The following is a 14,765-nucleotide window of genomic DNA, read 5'->3' on the forward strand; positions in this document are numbered from 1 at the left end:
AACCTTTTGAAAAACGTTTGAGGGACATAAACAATATGATATTAATATTTAAAAAAAATATTTAATTCATGGTGTAGATAGATCCTTTAATTAATGACAGACGCAAAGATATTACATTTTACGCCAAAACCCAATGGTTAACCAATCATTAAGAGTCCATAACAGTTTATGTTGTTGTTTTATCAGGCGGTACTAGAGAGCATCATAAGATATGGCTTTAACCTGACAGTGCAGCTGAAGACACTGTTCACCTGTCTGGTACAGACGAACTGCTCTGGAGAAAAAAAAGGGAAAAACACTCATCTCTCCAGACGATTTATGAGCAATCTGTCATCAGACAAGCACACAAAAAGAGTGTCTGATCCAAATCCAGACTCTTCACCCAGAGTTCAAAGTCCAGCCTTTACCATCTGGCAGAAATTTCTAGGTCCCCAATTGCAGGCTGAACCGTTATAAATATTCATTTCTGCCTAAGTCCATTAAGCTCCTCAACACCAATACAGTATGTAGCGTAGACGTTGGCCATGCAGTAAGGGATATGCAATATGTCACCACTTCTGCAGTATTCAGAGGTTGAGCCTTATGTGGGCCATGAGGGTAGTGCAATATATTGTGATTGTCAGCAGGTGTGTATGTGTATGAAATGTGAATTGTGTTATGTGTATGTAAGTACTGTATGTGTAAGGTATTTTTTATTATTTCTTATGTGGAACCAAAGCAAATTTCCCCTCTGGGACAAAAGTATATATTTTCTTATCTTAACATCTGTGCACTCTCAAAGTCTGGAGAGGTGGCGGTACATTTTATATAAAGTTCTACCGAAGCAGCACAATCTGTAGTCTACCAACGAAGACACGCTCAGTCTGTTGCTGACTTGCTTACTCTGATGCTTTCAGGGTCTGTCTCACACTCCCCAAGACTCATGCCACAGGAAAAATTATAAAATAAAAAACACTCCCTGATATACAATGCTATCTGCTCCCTCTCACTTATCATAAAGGATAATCTGTCAGTGTAATCCATGTGCTCTGTTAGGCTGTGAGAGTGACACGCTCAAATTGAAAATGTAGTGTGGTTATTGCCGATGGAACTCTTGTCCACAGTGCTTTGTTGTCAACAGCTTTGATAAACACTTAATTTCTCTCAGTCACTTCAGTTTATTAATACAACTGGGGTGATCGGTCCTTATGCGGAATAAAAGAGGGAATATGAACAGTCATTATTCAATGAGTCAAATCACCAAAAAACAAGAAATGTACCACAGATGGCTGATTCTGCTACGTTCTGTCACATTGAATAATTACACTACAGGAGCCTATTTGAGATAAGTGGGGGTGAACATTGTACCTACTCTGATGTGACTTATGAGGTTTATTGACTCTTTGCTGTATGTTGGGGTGTCTGTTTATAAAATCATATTGATCGTTAATGCTATAGTGTAGTTTTAGAAGACTTCATAATTGCCAGCCTGTGATGTCGTGTTTGGCGTGTCTATGACATATCTATATTTATGATGTATGACTCAAAAATGTATTTATATTTATTATATTATAAATTGTTATAAACAGGTTCGAATCTTCCATCGTAATGGAAACAAGTTTTAACGGGCCAGTTTTGGTGACAAAGTCCATGAATGCACGGAAAATGTCTTCACCTATTGTGTGTCCTTAAAGTGGCAGAATTGTGAGTAACTCCTGCGCGTGAAGGAACCATACGCAGCCACAACAGGACCTTCCTGTAAACAATTGTACGACAGAAAGCAACACACAGTAGGAGGCTCCATTTAACCACACAAACCCCAGTGTCCCTATTTTGGGAGTTAATAATAGGCGAACATTCACCAAAAATGACCGATGTACAACGTGTCGCATTGTGACGATTCGGTGTAGAGAGAAAAAAGAAGGGGGATAATTATAGACCCCTGGGGCATACTGGTCAACGAAGTACAAAGTAATTTTGTATATAGGAGGGTTTAAGTTGTTATGCTGGATGTCCCTTGCATGGTTTCCTCCGCCATCGGTGTGTGAATGGGTGAATGTGAAATACATTGTAAAGCGCTTTGGAGAAGAGCATTATATAAATGCAGTTCATTTACTAGTACAGCAACAACAGACATTGACCAGACAACAGGTATTTCAATTCTGGGTACCCTTGCTATAGCTGTATATAAATGTCAGGAGTATTTTTCTTTCTTTGAGTCTCTGCTCTGATTCTGACACTTTTTCACTCTACATTCTTTCACTTTCAATCCTCGCTCTGCTCAGGCCCTCAAGCCATTAGTACAGCTGCTGTCATTCTCCCTGTCCCTCTGTCACTTCATTGTTCTGTCACCTATCCTCCCTCTCCCCTCCATTTCGCCAGCTCTCTCCATCTTCATCACCCAGTGTCCCAGGACCTGCTCTCTGTCTTGTCTTTCTTTAATGTCCTCTCTTTCAATTCTCAAATCTATTTTACCACCCCCTCCATCTGTCACTTGCACACGCTCACGGCTGTCACCTTTCCTTTTCATCCTCTATGCTTCTCTCTTGTTGTCCTGATGTGTCATGGTGTCAGGTAAAGGTCAATGACCTTTGGTAATGGTGAACTGACATTGAGCTTCCAAGAGGCTCAGTCAGCTAAAACGTCTTGGCATTGTCAATGATGCTGTCAATCACAGACACTCCCTTGCTCTCTGTATCTTCGTCTTTGCGCCCACATATTTAATTACCACATATTTAATTATCGGTGCAGTGTGATCATAAGGTTGCTGGAAACAAATCCCTGGAATGAGTAATGATTACCCCTCCTGCACCTCAACACCTGCCATTTAGGTGCCCTTAGGTACAAGGCAGTTAATCCCGTCGTTCTGGCGTAGCTGGCCTATGGCCAACGGTGGATAACTGGTTGTACTGGACAGCTCCCAGGTGTGTACTGTATGTGAGCCACCATTCTCATTTGGCGTCAACTGGTTAAATGAAACCTAAACCTAAAGTACTGCTTGTTAAATTGTTTCGGAAATAATTTCTTACCATGCTTGTACAGTAAGCACTGTAAATGCAATCACTGAAACCTATTTTAACCCTGACAGTCATCATAAATACTGACAAAAACATCATGAAAATGGTTTTCTTTCCTCTCCTCTCTCCCATCCACCCCACCAAAAGCATGAGGCCCAATATCTTTCTAGCAATGGGGGAGGACTCAGCCCAGCATCGGAGGTGGTACTATGAGCTGGCAGTGGATCATGTGGAGCCATTCCTCACAGGTGAGCCCACCCACCTGCGAGTGGGCTGGGCTTGCACGGAGGGCTACAGGCCCTGGCCCACAGGAGAAGGCTGGGGGGCCAGCGGGGTGGGGGATGACCTCTTCTCCTACGGATTTGATGGGCTTCACCTCTGGTCAGGTGAGGATGAGGTTAAAGAGGCCATTTCATGCTGTTAAAAGTTATTTTATTAATTGATGTTATTTATTTATTAATGTTTATTTGCCCGCCCCCCATAAATAAATAGGTAAATAGATAAAAAAACTAAAACACACACACACACACACACACACACACATACATACATACATACATACATACATACATACATACATACATACATACATACATACATACATACATGCATACTCATACACACAGTATATGGCACTGGCAGGTGGGGACGGTGGGTAACAAATATAGAGGTGTGTTTTGTTATGAAGAACATTTTCAAAAGCATCGGTCTCTGGTTTTCCTGATGTCTTTGAAAAGTGCAGTTTATAAAGAAGAAATGGACAAAAGTACAGGAGGTAGCGATGGAGATACTGTAATAACACTAATCATAAACTGGTTACAAAGTGATCCTCCTATGCCTTCCCTTGGGGTCAGGGCGACCTGATAGCCGAGTGGTTAGGATGCATACCACAAGGGCACAATGCTCTTATCAAAGAGTCCCTAGTTCAATACTTCGATTATAGTATATAATAATAGCAATTTCAAACTCGCACACAAAAAATACAAAGTGCTCCTCCTATGCCTTCCCTCTCAGCTTTCCTACCATCTCAATGAAAGCAAATTAAATACAGAGGGACAAGGACTGACCACTCTCGCTTTAAAAATACAGCATGTGTTCTCCATCGTGTGCCTATAGGGTGCCAGAATGGCCAGAAACGCCTCTGAGTATAAAAGCTGTATGTCTCCTTCCTGTGCTTCAGGCTGTGTGGGTCGCAGAGTGAGCTCTCACTTTCCACACCTACTGAGAGCAGAGGATGTGGTGAGTTGCTGTCTCGACCTCTCCACCCCCTGCATCTCCTTCCGGGTCAACGGTTTGCCCGTCCAGGGCATGCTGGAGAACTTCAACCCAGACGGACTCCTTTACCCCGTGGTCAGCTTCTCTGCTGGAGTCAAGTCAGTGTTGGCGCCCTCTTTGTACATCTTAAAAGGATGTATTTTTATTTTTTCTCAACATTTGTCAGTTTTATCACTATGCTGTGTATTCATCTGAGCATACTGCACTTCTGCTCGAGATGTATCTCTAAACCTTTTTCTATTTTATACATGGACGACTTTTGACCATCAACAGTTTACATTTTCTCAATTATTTTATTTTTCAATAGGCATAGGCTCTAATCAAAACACATCTATATCGAGTACAATTTTGACGCATCCTCTGTGATAGTCAATCGGTTCATGTTGTTTATCTCATGAGCTCACTGTTTGCGCTGTGGTCTTTCTGCACCTCCACCCTGTTCCCACTTTCCCGAAAAAAACAGGGTCCGTTTCCTGTTTGGAGGGAGGTATGGAGAGTTCCGCTTCCTGCCCCCGCCGGGCTTTTCTGCATGTTCTGAGGCTGTGCTCCCGACAGTCAAACTGAAGGTAGAGCTTTGCCAGAAGTACACCCGGGACCGCGGAGACGGGAAACTAGAGCTGGTTGGACCTTCAGTACCCCTCACACCTGTTACCTTCACTCCAGCACCAGTAGATATCAGCAAGGTACAGCACAGTACCAACAGATCTTCATTTTTACATCTCTGATTGAGTTTTTGTACTTATATTTTGGCATCTTTCTTATTTGTTAGCTCTGATATTTGAGCTTGTTCTTATATTTTGACATCATATTTAATCCATAATGCAAACATAGACATTACCATGTGAATATACTATACTAAACTATATTTACCCATTTGAACCCATACTGTAGGTGCAGTTGCCTCAACAACTGGAGCATATCAGAGAGAGACTGGCAGAAAACATCCATGTACTCTGGGTCATGGACAAGATAGATGTTGGTTGGACGCATGGACCTGTGAGCACAGACTATTAATAATAAAACTTTGAATATAACTGATCAATTGATATTACATCATAGTTGTATACGGTACCTGCCCAGTTCAGCACGGTTTGGTTGGGTTGGGTTCAAGAGTGTAAAAGAGGTCCTGTGGTTCTGTTCCGCAGGTCAAAGATGACAGCAAGAGGAACGACCCCTGTCTGGTGGAGTTCTCTAAACTCCCGGAGCAGGAGAGGAACCACAACCTGCAGATGGCTCAAGACACTCTGAGGTGAGCACCATAACCGTACTCTGTACTCTGTGACAATTTAAATGACATTGAATTATTTGAATGATTCCTTTGATTTGATTTTCTTTGTGTCTGAGCTAGTGTTCAGTTACTGCACCGTGTTACCGACTGTGTGTACATGAATAATGTATGCTTTTATTTCTCCTGGTAGGGCACTCATTGCCCTTGGGTTCCACATCGGATTGACTGATGACTACGCCAACAAAGCAGTGAAATACATGAGGCTTCCTGACAAGTATGTCACATAATTAAAACTATTTACTTAAAATTAAAAGAACAGTCTAAACTAAAGTGGAAGAACAGTATTTGAGTCACTTTCACTGGTTGCGGTTTTGCTGATTTAAGGATCACTGTACACATATATCCACTTGTATGTCACATTCATGATTCCCATTAACCACTTAAACCCTATATACTTAGTTGACCGGGGACCCGCAGGGTGCTATACTAGGGCCGCTAGTATTTCCCTCTACAACAAATATCTTGGCTGAAAAAAGCCAATTTGAACAAATAGCCGATTTACTGGCTATTTTTGCTGAATGTTCACCCCAGAGTAGGGGCGCTAGGGTTTATTTGCCAAATGTTTATTTGCCTTGCTTCCATGTAATGGGTGGACACCGGCTCTGACCTGTGCCACCACCCAGGCAGTCCCCGCTTACCATTCCTGTCCTTCAAGGTACGAGCAGCCTGGCGGCTACAGACCTGCCCCCGTAGACCTGAGCCAGGTGGTGCTGAGCCCAGCCTTGGAGGCGGTGGTGGACCTGCTGGCTGAGAACGACCACAACGTGTGGGCCAGAGAGCGCATCAGGCAGGGATGGACCTACGGAAGTCAACAGGTATGTTCCCTGTAGTGTTCTCCCTTTTCTGAAAACATCCTTACCTAAAGGCGATTTCATGGTGCATATTAATTGTATCTCCTTTTTTTTTAAATCCTCTATCCTTGCCTCTTCAGTGCAGTGGACAATGTCTCAGTGCAACAATTTAGCTGATTCTAAGAGTGTATGTTGTCTTTTTAGGATGTGAAGCTGAAATGGAACCCACAACTGGTTCCCTACCATCTTCTTGATGAGAGGGACAGGAGGTCGGTTAGGGAGAGCGCCCGAGAGGCTGTCTGTACCCTACTTGCCTATGGCTACAGTCTGGAGCCCCTTGACCAGGAACGGAGTATGTCTTGAATACATCAGCTTTACTTTTAATTTAATTTCACTTGTATGTACATTTTCACCAATGTAATGTGGACTGAAATAGAGCCAATCTAAATGTGCTACATTTATAATGAAAAAATTATAAGATGCACTGGTTTCTCAATCTTTGTCCCATGGGCGTTTGAAGTAGAATGCTACTGTACGTGTCCATACCATATTCATTATCATAATGCATTTCCCTGTGGATTAGTTCTGTCTGCTTTAATGAGAATTGAAATGAGAATCATGTAAATCAAATTACAGTTTATCAATTATTCATCAAGTTATTATTTCCCTCCCAATGGGTTTGCAGCTATGCTGCCAGATCAATGTCTCAACTCTGCTGAGAAGTTGCGGGTGTTCAGGGCTGATAAGTCGTACGCCGTGACCCAGGGAAAGTGGTACTTTGAGTTTGAGGTGGTGACGGCGGGGAGGATGAGAGTGGGCTGGGCCAGGCCCGGCTGTGGCTTGGAGAGAGACCTGGGCTCAGATGACCAGGCCTTCGTCTTTGATGGATCTAAGGTAAGTGATGAAAATTGTACTGGTCTTTATCCCGATATTAACTTGAACATAGTGTGCCCAGATTCATAGTTGTCTACGCCAGGCCGAAGGCGTGGCAGAGACTATGTTTTGTACCCTGTTCTTCCATCCGTGTGTCTGTATCTGTCCGTCCGTCCGTCCGTCCGTCCGTCCGTCCGTCCGTCCGTCCGTCCGTCCGTCCGTCCGTCCGTCCGTCTGTGAGCAGCTAATCTCCGGCACCGTTGGCCCTATCAACGTGAAACTGTGCACACACTCCCTGGATGTCAGAGCAGAACCTCTGCCCTGCATTTTTCACATCCTGTTATAGCGCCACCAGGAGGCCGATTTTTGCTAAACCAAATTTTTTATATTACAGATTTTGTCCAAACTTCATGCAAATTCTTACAAATTATCTCTATAGTCATGTGATCAAGACGGATCTGTCCGATTTTTCTGATTCCATTCTGATTGGCTAAGATTGACTTGTGCTACCTCGCCTGGCAGAGACCTGTGCTCCGAGGACCAAATTCTTCTAGTTATAGGTGTCATTTTATTAAATTGTTTTCAATATAAAAAAATTGTGAAAATAGCAGATCTATTTTCACTATTCGTCATATAACAAAGTATATAGGGCTTATTTAGTTAAAAAACTTTTTTTTAAAGTTCCCACAATATCTCTCTAATGCCTCTGACTTAGTTTTTCCTCTCACTCTCTCTTCCTCTGTCTGCCTGCCTCCATGTCTCGGTGTCCCCCCTGTCACGACTTTCAGGCCCAGTGGTTCCATCAGGGTGGTGAGCCCCTGGGATGTCACTGGCAGAGAGGCGACGTGGTGGGCTGTTTGGTGGACATGGCCGAGCGAACAATGATGGTCACGCTCAACGGAGAGTTGCTACTCAACGACAGGGGATCAGAGATGGCTGCCAGCGAATTTGATATCAGAGATGGTCTGCACCGCTTTCTGACTAGGAATACAGAAACTTAAAACAGTGGTTCTCAAACTTTTTCATGTCAAGGCCCCCCAAAATGATATGTAACTAATTTTGCTGGGGACCCCCTGCTACCCCTAAGGACCCCACTTTGAGAACCAATGACTTAAAACATTCACCACCACCACACTGAAGTTCCTTTGTCTATTATTTAGCACTGTTTACCTCCACTGCTTGATCAGATATATTCAGCATTTATGCATTCTTGATCCGTTTTATTTACTTTGTCTCTCCCAGGCTTGCTGCCTGTGGTCAGTGTGGGTGTAAACCAGGTGGGTAGACTGAACCTCGGCCGCCAGGTGGCCTCCCTGCAGTGTTTTACCATGTGTGGCCTACAGCAGGGCTACAAGCCCTTTGCGGTCAACATGGCCAGAGACCCAACCCTGTGGATGAGCTGGAGACAACCTCGGTTTACCTCCGTACTTCCCAATCACCAAAACTTACTGGTTTGTTTGTATACATTTCATTTGCCAATTCTCAAGCATATACTGTAGGATAGTTCCACTAAAAAAGAAGAATTTGTAATTCCAGGAGAGAGACAGAGAGAGAAAGAGAGAGAGAAAATAAATCTATTTTACTGTCAACTGTTTGGCAAGCAGCCTCGCACTATAATTCATAGGTAATAGGTCAGTCATTAATTATGAAGCAAACGTCCTCTCATTCAAGGTCACCAGAGTCAATGGGACAGGCGATGATTCACCAATTCTGAGGGTTACCCAGCGCTCATTTCCACCCCAGAGTGGAAGCTCTGAGATGGGCTTCTACCGTCTGAGCATGCCCATTGAATGTGCTGCTGTGCTCTCTAGCCCTGCAGGGGGCGCTCTGCCAGCCGCCACCAACACGTTTTCTCCAGGTTAGGATTGCATTAACTCACTATTGTGCATAGAGCCAATTGCCACTTGTTCTACAGTCTGCGGGGTCTTGCTACGGTTGAACAGAGAATTGAATGTGTTTGTTACACACCACTGAAAGCACTATTGACCCATTTTAATCTATAGCCTAGTTGGCAAATGACATCCGTTAGCAATTAAATCTAAAAATCACAGTGGCATTGTTGTGTGGGAACTGGTTGAACTAAATAACTGAGCAATCTCTCCTTGGCTTTTAATCCAGGCAACTGATATTCTAATATTATGACCTTGCTTAGATGTCTCCAGCTCCCCAGAGCACAGCTGTAATTAACTTCCTTTTATCCTCTCAGGCAGGAAAGAGCTGGATGAATTTCAGATGGACTCTGATTTTGCAGTGCTGATGAAGTCGGCGCATGGCTTCACTGGCTCCAGAGACGAGCTCAACCACAAGGATCACAGCCATGACAAAACATCTAAACGTAAACAAAGGTAGCTGAAGGAGATACTGCAACTGCTGTGGGAGTGTGTGCTTTTGAATGTTGATGGGGAGGAACAAAAGCATTGAGGTTTGAAGTGTGTGTGTGTAGCTCGAGTAACTTTGCCTGAAGACCAGACGCCTGATATCTGCCTTGGCCAGGAAGAATTGCCCTTTGGATGAGTGGTACAGCAGATGTTTAGTTTCCCATGCGGGGAGGCTCATGTAGATTTAGTTTCTTGGTGGGTGGGATGTCGGTGTGTTTGCCAGTTTCACAGGGGTGAATGTAGCATATGACCTGGGTTCGAATCCACATGGCTACAGGTGTATGTGTGTGTTCCACCAGGTTCTTGCTGAAGAAGAAGCCAGACTTAGTCAAAAGCAACTCATCTGCCCGTCTCCTTGAAGAGGTCCTCCTTGACAAAGACACCTATGATTGTCTTGTCCAGAGCTCTACAGTAAGAGCTGTCACTTTTACCTACAGTACCTTGAACAAAACCTACTCTAATATTAATTTGGTTATATATTATTAGATTTTTTTGTTTGCTTGTTTCTCACGATTTCTGCACAAAAATATAATCCATTGGGTTTCAGCTCTTTGTAATGATTTCGTATCTTAATAAAAATATAATCATTATACTGTAGAGTGTAGATTGAGCTTTGCGTTTGTTCAGGCCATTTAGTCAAGCTCCTTGCTCTCTATGACAGATAACAAGCAACTAACCACATCAGCTGACAGCTCAGCTCATTCACACGCAAATCACAATCATTCTCATGACGAGGCTTTTTTTAAATGATAGCCTCCAACTGCATCCCCTGTGCTGGAATTAATAGTTAGTATGGGATAAGTGCAGAGGACAAATTTCACGTACTGTATGTGCAAATTCCCTTCCTCTTTCCCTACTCACTCTATGCATCTTCACACTACAGTGTCCTACAGACACCTCCACCCCATATTACATGCACTCTGCTTTATCCTGCTTGTTTCACAATGAGCATGGGGGTTCTGAACTGACCCATAACACCAAACATAAATGTATTGCATTGTTTGAGCAGCTAATAAATGTTAACTTTGATGAGAGTAGTCTGGAATGAATGAAATAAAGGAAATTGACTACAATTTGGAAAATGTCCTCTCTCCCTGTTAGTATTATTACTCAGTGAAGGTGCTCCCAGGTCAGGAACCATTCAACGTGTGGGTGGGTTGGGTGACCTCGGACTTTCACCAACAGGACCTGAGCTTTGACCCTGACACAGCCCGCACTGTGACACTTACCCTCGGTGATGAGAGTGGCAAGGTCCAGGAGAGGTCTGTGTACAAGAATTAAGTGGATATGGTAGTTTTTGATATGTCACCATTGTTTGTGTCACTTTATTATGCATTTTATTTTAATTTAAACACTCCAGTACTGTATGAAGCTAGTAGGCGATGCCTAATTTGTGCTTGATGACCAAGTAGCCATTTAACGTATCAATATTATTTCCCCCAGTGTTAAGCGGAGCAACTGCTACATGGTGTGTGCTGGAATGGCTACAGGCTTGTCTATGAGCAGGAGAAGTACAGGGCTGCAGATTGGCTGTCTTATTGACACAGCCACTGGCCTGCTAACCTTTACATCCGGTGGATTTGAGATGGCTACCTTCTATCAAGTAGGCCACATTGTTTGTCTTCTCTTTCACATTTTAAGTGTCAGTACATTAAGTATTGTTTCACAGAATTGTTATTTTTTGCACTGTGACCAGGTGGAGGCTAGCACTAGGTTGTTCCCTGCTGTTTTTGTCAAGGCCACCTGCAGAAACATGTTTCAGTTTGAGTTTGGACGCATCAAGGTAAAGATTCTCCCACCTGGATGCAATTCAACCTGCTTCACTTTACAACTCTACCATGATGCGGTTCCATTCTGGCTCTGTCCTATTTACACCTTTGATTGCTTATCTCTCCATTTGTTTTTTTGCCTTCTTCTCTGTACAGAATGTGATGCCGTTGTCAGCAGGCCTGTTCCGTAGCGAGAGAAGGAACGCCACTCCCCAGTGCCCTCCCAGGCTGCAGGTTCAGGAGCTCAGGCCTGTCCTGTGGACCCGGGTGCCTGACCACATGCTCAGGGTAATGGCAGCCCGGCCAGATGAGCGTCATGGCTGGAGGATCCAGTGCTCTGAGCCCCTGCAGGTCATGACCCTTCACATCCCAGATGAGAACAGGTTAGAGGGAGGAGAATTCCTTTTGAAAATCTAGATAAAAGTCAGTTATTAAGCTGCAATCGGTAATTTTCACTTCGATCCTGGGTCAACCACATGAGAGACCAAATTTATACCGCTCAGGCAAGAGGCGATTCCCACTTGGTCTTTCTCAGTGGAAGGAGAAGTGTCTCTCTGCAGTATACAGGCGCTTAGGGAACGCCCTTTCTATGGGAACGCCTACAAGCCTAGTGATACGGTCATGCAAGGGACGTGGGAGCGCTGGTTGTTTCATTCAACATCCGTGTATTGGTGACGGGGGAGTGCTGGTTTTGTTCCACTCGACGTCCTGCATATGTAGGAAAAGGGGGAGAGCTCATTTTGTTCCACTCAATGTCCTGCGTATGTGCTATTTCAAAACAGGTGATAACCTATTCCGTCCACCATGGCTTGCCAACTCAGACAGCACGCTTGTCATTGCACGAAGCCATCGGCTGCTTAGCGCGGGCACTCATGAGTCAAGTCCTCGCTGTCAAAGCGCCTACCTTGTTTTCCATTATTATATTATTATATTTATTCCGCCAGGCTGGAGACGGAGATTATGTTTTTGGCCCTCTCTGTGAGTGTGTCTGTAAGTCTGTCTGTGCGCAGCTTATCTTGGAAACCACTTGACCAATCTGCATCATGCACACTCCAAGTAGGCCAACACTCCACCCCAATTTTTGACTGGAGAGTAGCTCCAGTCCTACAAACAGATATCAGCCATCTGGCCAAAAGGGGGAGTTAACCTCTGAAGCCTTTTAAAGAGAGGCGGGGCATCGGTGAAAAAGGGGCGGGGTTTGGTAAGGAATGCTCTGTTTGTGGGGAAAAGGGGGCGGGTTTGCTAAAAAAGGGTCTGAAACGCGTCATCATTGGTTGTTTGCCACCGATTGGTTGCTGCAACTTGGATTCATGCAGGGAGACGCCCCCTCTCTGGTCTGAACATTTTTAAACGGCGGCCATTGTTGCCTACAGGCACTGCAGAGAAGTAGACAGACTATGGAGGCATCAGAATTTTTTATTAAATTATAGAATGCACCAAAACATTAATAAGTGTCGACTTGAATCTATTTAAGCCACAATAAAGCCCCGATTTTATTTTTGATATGTTTTTTGGACATATTTAGCATAGTTTCAGGTGATTTTCTGTGATCCTGTGTTCATTTAAGAGCATTGAAATGTCACCTTAAAATTAATTTTCATAAATTACAGAATGTACCTAAAAAAATGTAAGTGTCCAATAAATATAAAGGTAATTTAGATAAAGTTTCGACTTTATTTTTGATATTTTTTTGGGGTTTATTTAGCATAGTTTTAGATGATACTCTGTGCACATTTTCTTCATTTAAGCACCACTGAGCTCCTCATGCCGTCTCACTCTCTCTCTCTCTCTCTCTCTCTCTGTGTAGCGTAGCCTAACAGTGTGTGTGTGTGTGTGTGTGTGGGGGGGGGGTGTGCTGCTGCTGCTGCTACAACCTGTGCGATAACCTCGCATCACCAGTCTTTCCACCTCGGAGGAAAGCCTGGTCTGCGTTACTAAAGACCCATATGATCCGGTCTAGGCCACGCCTACTGAAAAAAAAAAAAAAAAAAGAATCCTCTTTCCGGATTCTGCCCATCCGGTTTTGCGGTGCCGCTTTGTTTTGGTTCCCCAATCCCTATTTAAATGGAATAGAATTTCCCCGTGGGATAATACAGACGCTAAATAGTCTCCGGATAGTGCACGCACATTTACATTTAAAAAAATAAGCGAAACTATGCCGCATCAAGGATTTTATTAGGACGGACCTATTTTGGGGTGAGACGTCTTTCCGGCTCTGCCCATCCGGCCACTTTTTTTTTTTTTTACTTCCGCTCCCGACCGGATCATATACCCGAAAAGGAATGCTGCCCAGGCTACCTGTACGACAGTCTCCACACAACGGTGTCCAACCGAGTTATACTTCTCCAGTACAACGGTGTCTAACCGAGAGTTATACTTCTCCAGTACAACAGTGTCTAACCGAGAGTTATACTTCTCCAGTACAACGGTGTCTAACCGAGAGTCCATGCAGATCACAGTTGACAAATATTATATATTATCGGAGCTATTATTAATCAGTGGTGGAAAAAGTACTCAAATGTTTTACTTAAGTAAAAGTATCACTACTCCAATGCAGAAGTACTCTGTTACAAGTAAAAGTTTGGAATTAAAAATGTACTTGAGTAAAAGTACAAAAGTATTGGTATCAGAATGTACTTAAAGTACCAAAAGTAAAAGTACAAAAATGTTTGAAAATAGCAGATCTACAAGCTCACAACGCGTCGCTTGTAGATCGGCTATTTTCAAATAGCCTATGTATAAAATAGGGCTAAAGTGGTTAATGTATGTTTCATAATATCATCATTTATATCTGAAAAGTAACTAGTAACTAGAGTAACTAGTAACTAGAGAGAGAGAGAGAGAGAGAGAGAGGACACACAACTTTGCCTGCAGCTCATTCACACCTCACGGTTAATTCGCTCATGCGTTAATGTGTCAATAACGCGCTAACTTTGACAGCACTACTTCTGTGTCTTTCCTCCAGGATCCTTCTCAGATCATGAACACAGAAGCCACGTCCTAGCTCTCCAGTCACAATGACATCTATTGTATGTCATTCGTCCTTGTTTCAAACTGCCTGCATAGGGGTGCTATGCCAGGCAGTCACCATAGAGTTAAAAATAATAGAGAGGGCACCAGAAATCGTCACCTCCATGCGCAACCCCGTGCACAAGCTCGTGAGTCGAGCCCATTGGTCGAAGCCGTTTTCGCCCGTTCGTGACAGTGGCCCCAAGCTGCAGTACCTATGAATGGCCAGCATGTCCAATGCGCTTCAATGCAACCCCTGGGTTCTGTGGGCTTGGCAGTCACACATGAGCTTCATACGCGTCAATTTCCCATGTTGTCTTGCGGGTTGTGGGCAGTACAGGTCAGAGCTGGCTCTGGTGCTGGCTTTCTGCTGTGTAGTTAGTTTG

General features: G+C 43.8%; 1 protein-coding gene across 1 annotated transcript in view; it reads left to right on the forward strand.

The window, feature by feature from the left end:
* The window catches only part of LOC308100590 (ryanodine receptor 2-like), a gene marked incomplete at its 3' end in the record, with an annotated part of 113,856 nt that overhangs the window by 17,991 nt on the left and 81,100 nt on the right, over positions 1–14,765 (forward strand). The window contains exons 18-35 of the mRNA XM_080449658.1: positions 3,144–3,382; positions 4,177–4,369; positions 4,735–4,954; positions 5,163–5,267; positions 5,417–5,520; positions 5,690–5,773; positions 6,215–6,374; positions 6,555–6,702; positions 7,036–7,244; positions 8,012–8,186; positions 8,466–8,682; positions 8,903–9,081; positions 9,430–9,568; positions 9,901–10,012; positions 10,703–10,863; positions 11,045–11,204; positions 11,298–11,384; positions 11,527–11,753. Of these exons, the coding sequence (XP_080305784.1) occupies positions 3,144–3,382; positions 4,177–4,369; positions 4,735–4,954; positions 5,163–5,267; positions 5,417–5,520; positions 5,690–5,773; positions 6,215–6,374; positions 6,555–6,702; positions 7,036–7,244; positions 8,012–8,186; positions 8,466–8,682; positions 8,903–9,081; positions 9,430–9,568; positions 9,901–10,012; positions 10,703–10,863; positions 11,045–11,204; positions 11,298–11,384; positions 11,527–11,753 (2,919 nt within the window). The remainder of the gene's footprint in view (positions 1–3,143; positions 3,383–4,176; positions 4,370–4,734; positions 4,955–5,162; positions 5,268–5,416; positions 5,521–5,689; positions 5,774–6,214; positions 6,375–6,554; positions 6,703–7,035; positions 7,245–8,011; positions 8,187–8,465; positions 8,683–8,902; positions 9,082–9,429; positions 9,569–9,900; positions 10,013–10,702; positions 10,864–11,044; positions 11,205–11,297; positions 11,385–11,526; positions 11,754–14,765) is intronic.

Source organism: Gymnoscopelus braueri (genome assembly GCF_963280865.1).
Source record: "Gymnoscopelus braueri genome assembly, chromosome: 14".
Taxonomy (NCBI): domain Eukaryota; kingdom Metazoa; phylum Chordata; class Actinopteri; order Myctophiformes; family Myctophidae; genus Gymnoscopelus; species Gymnoscopelus braueri.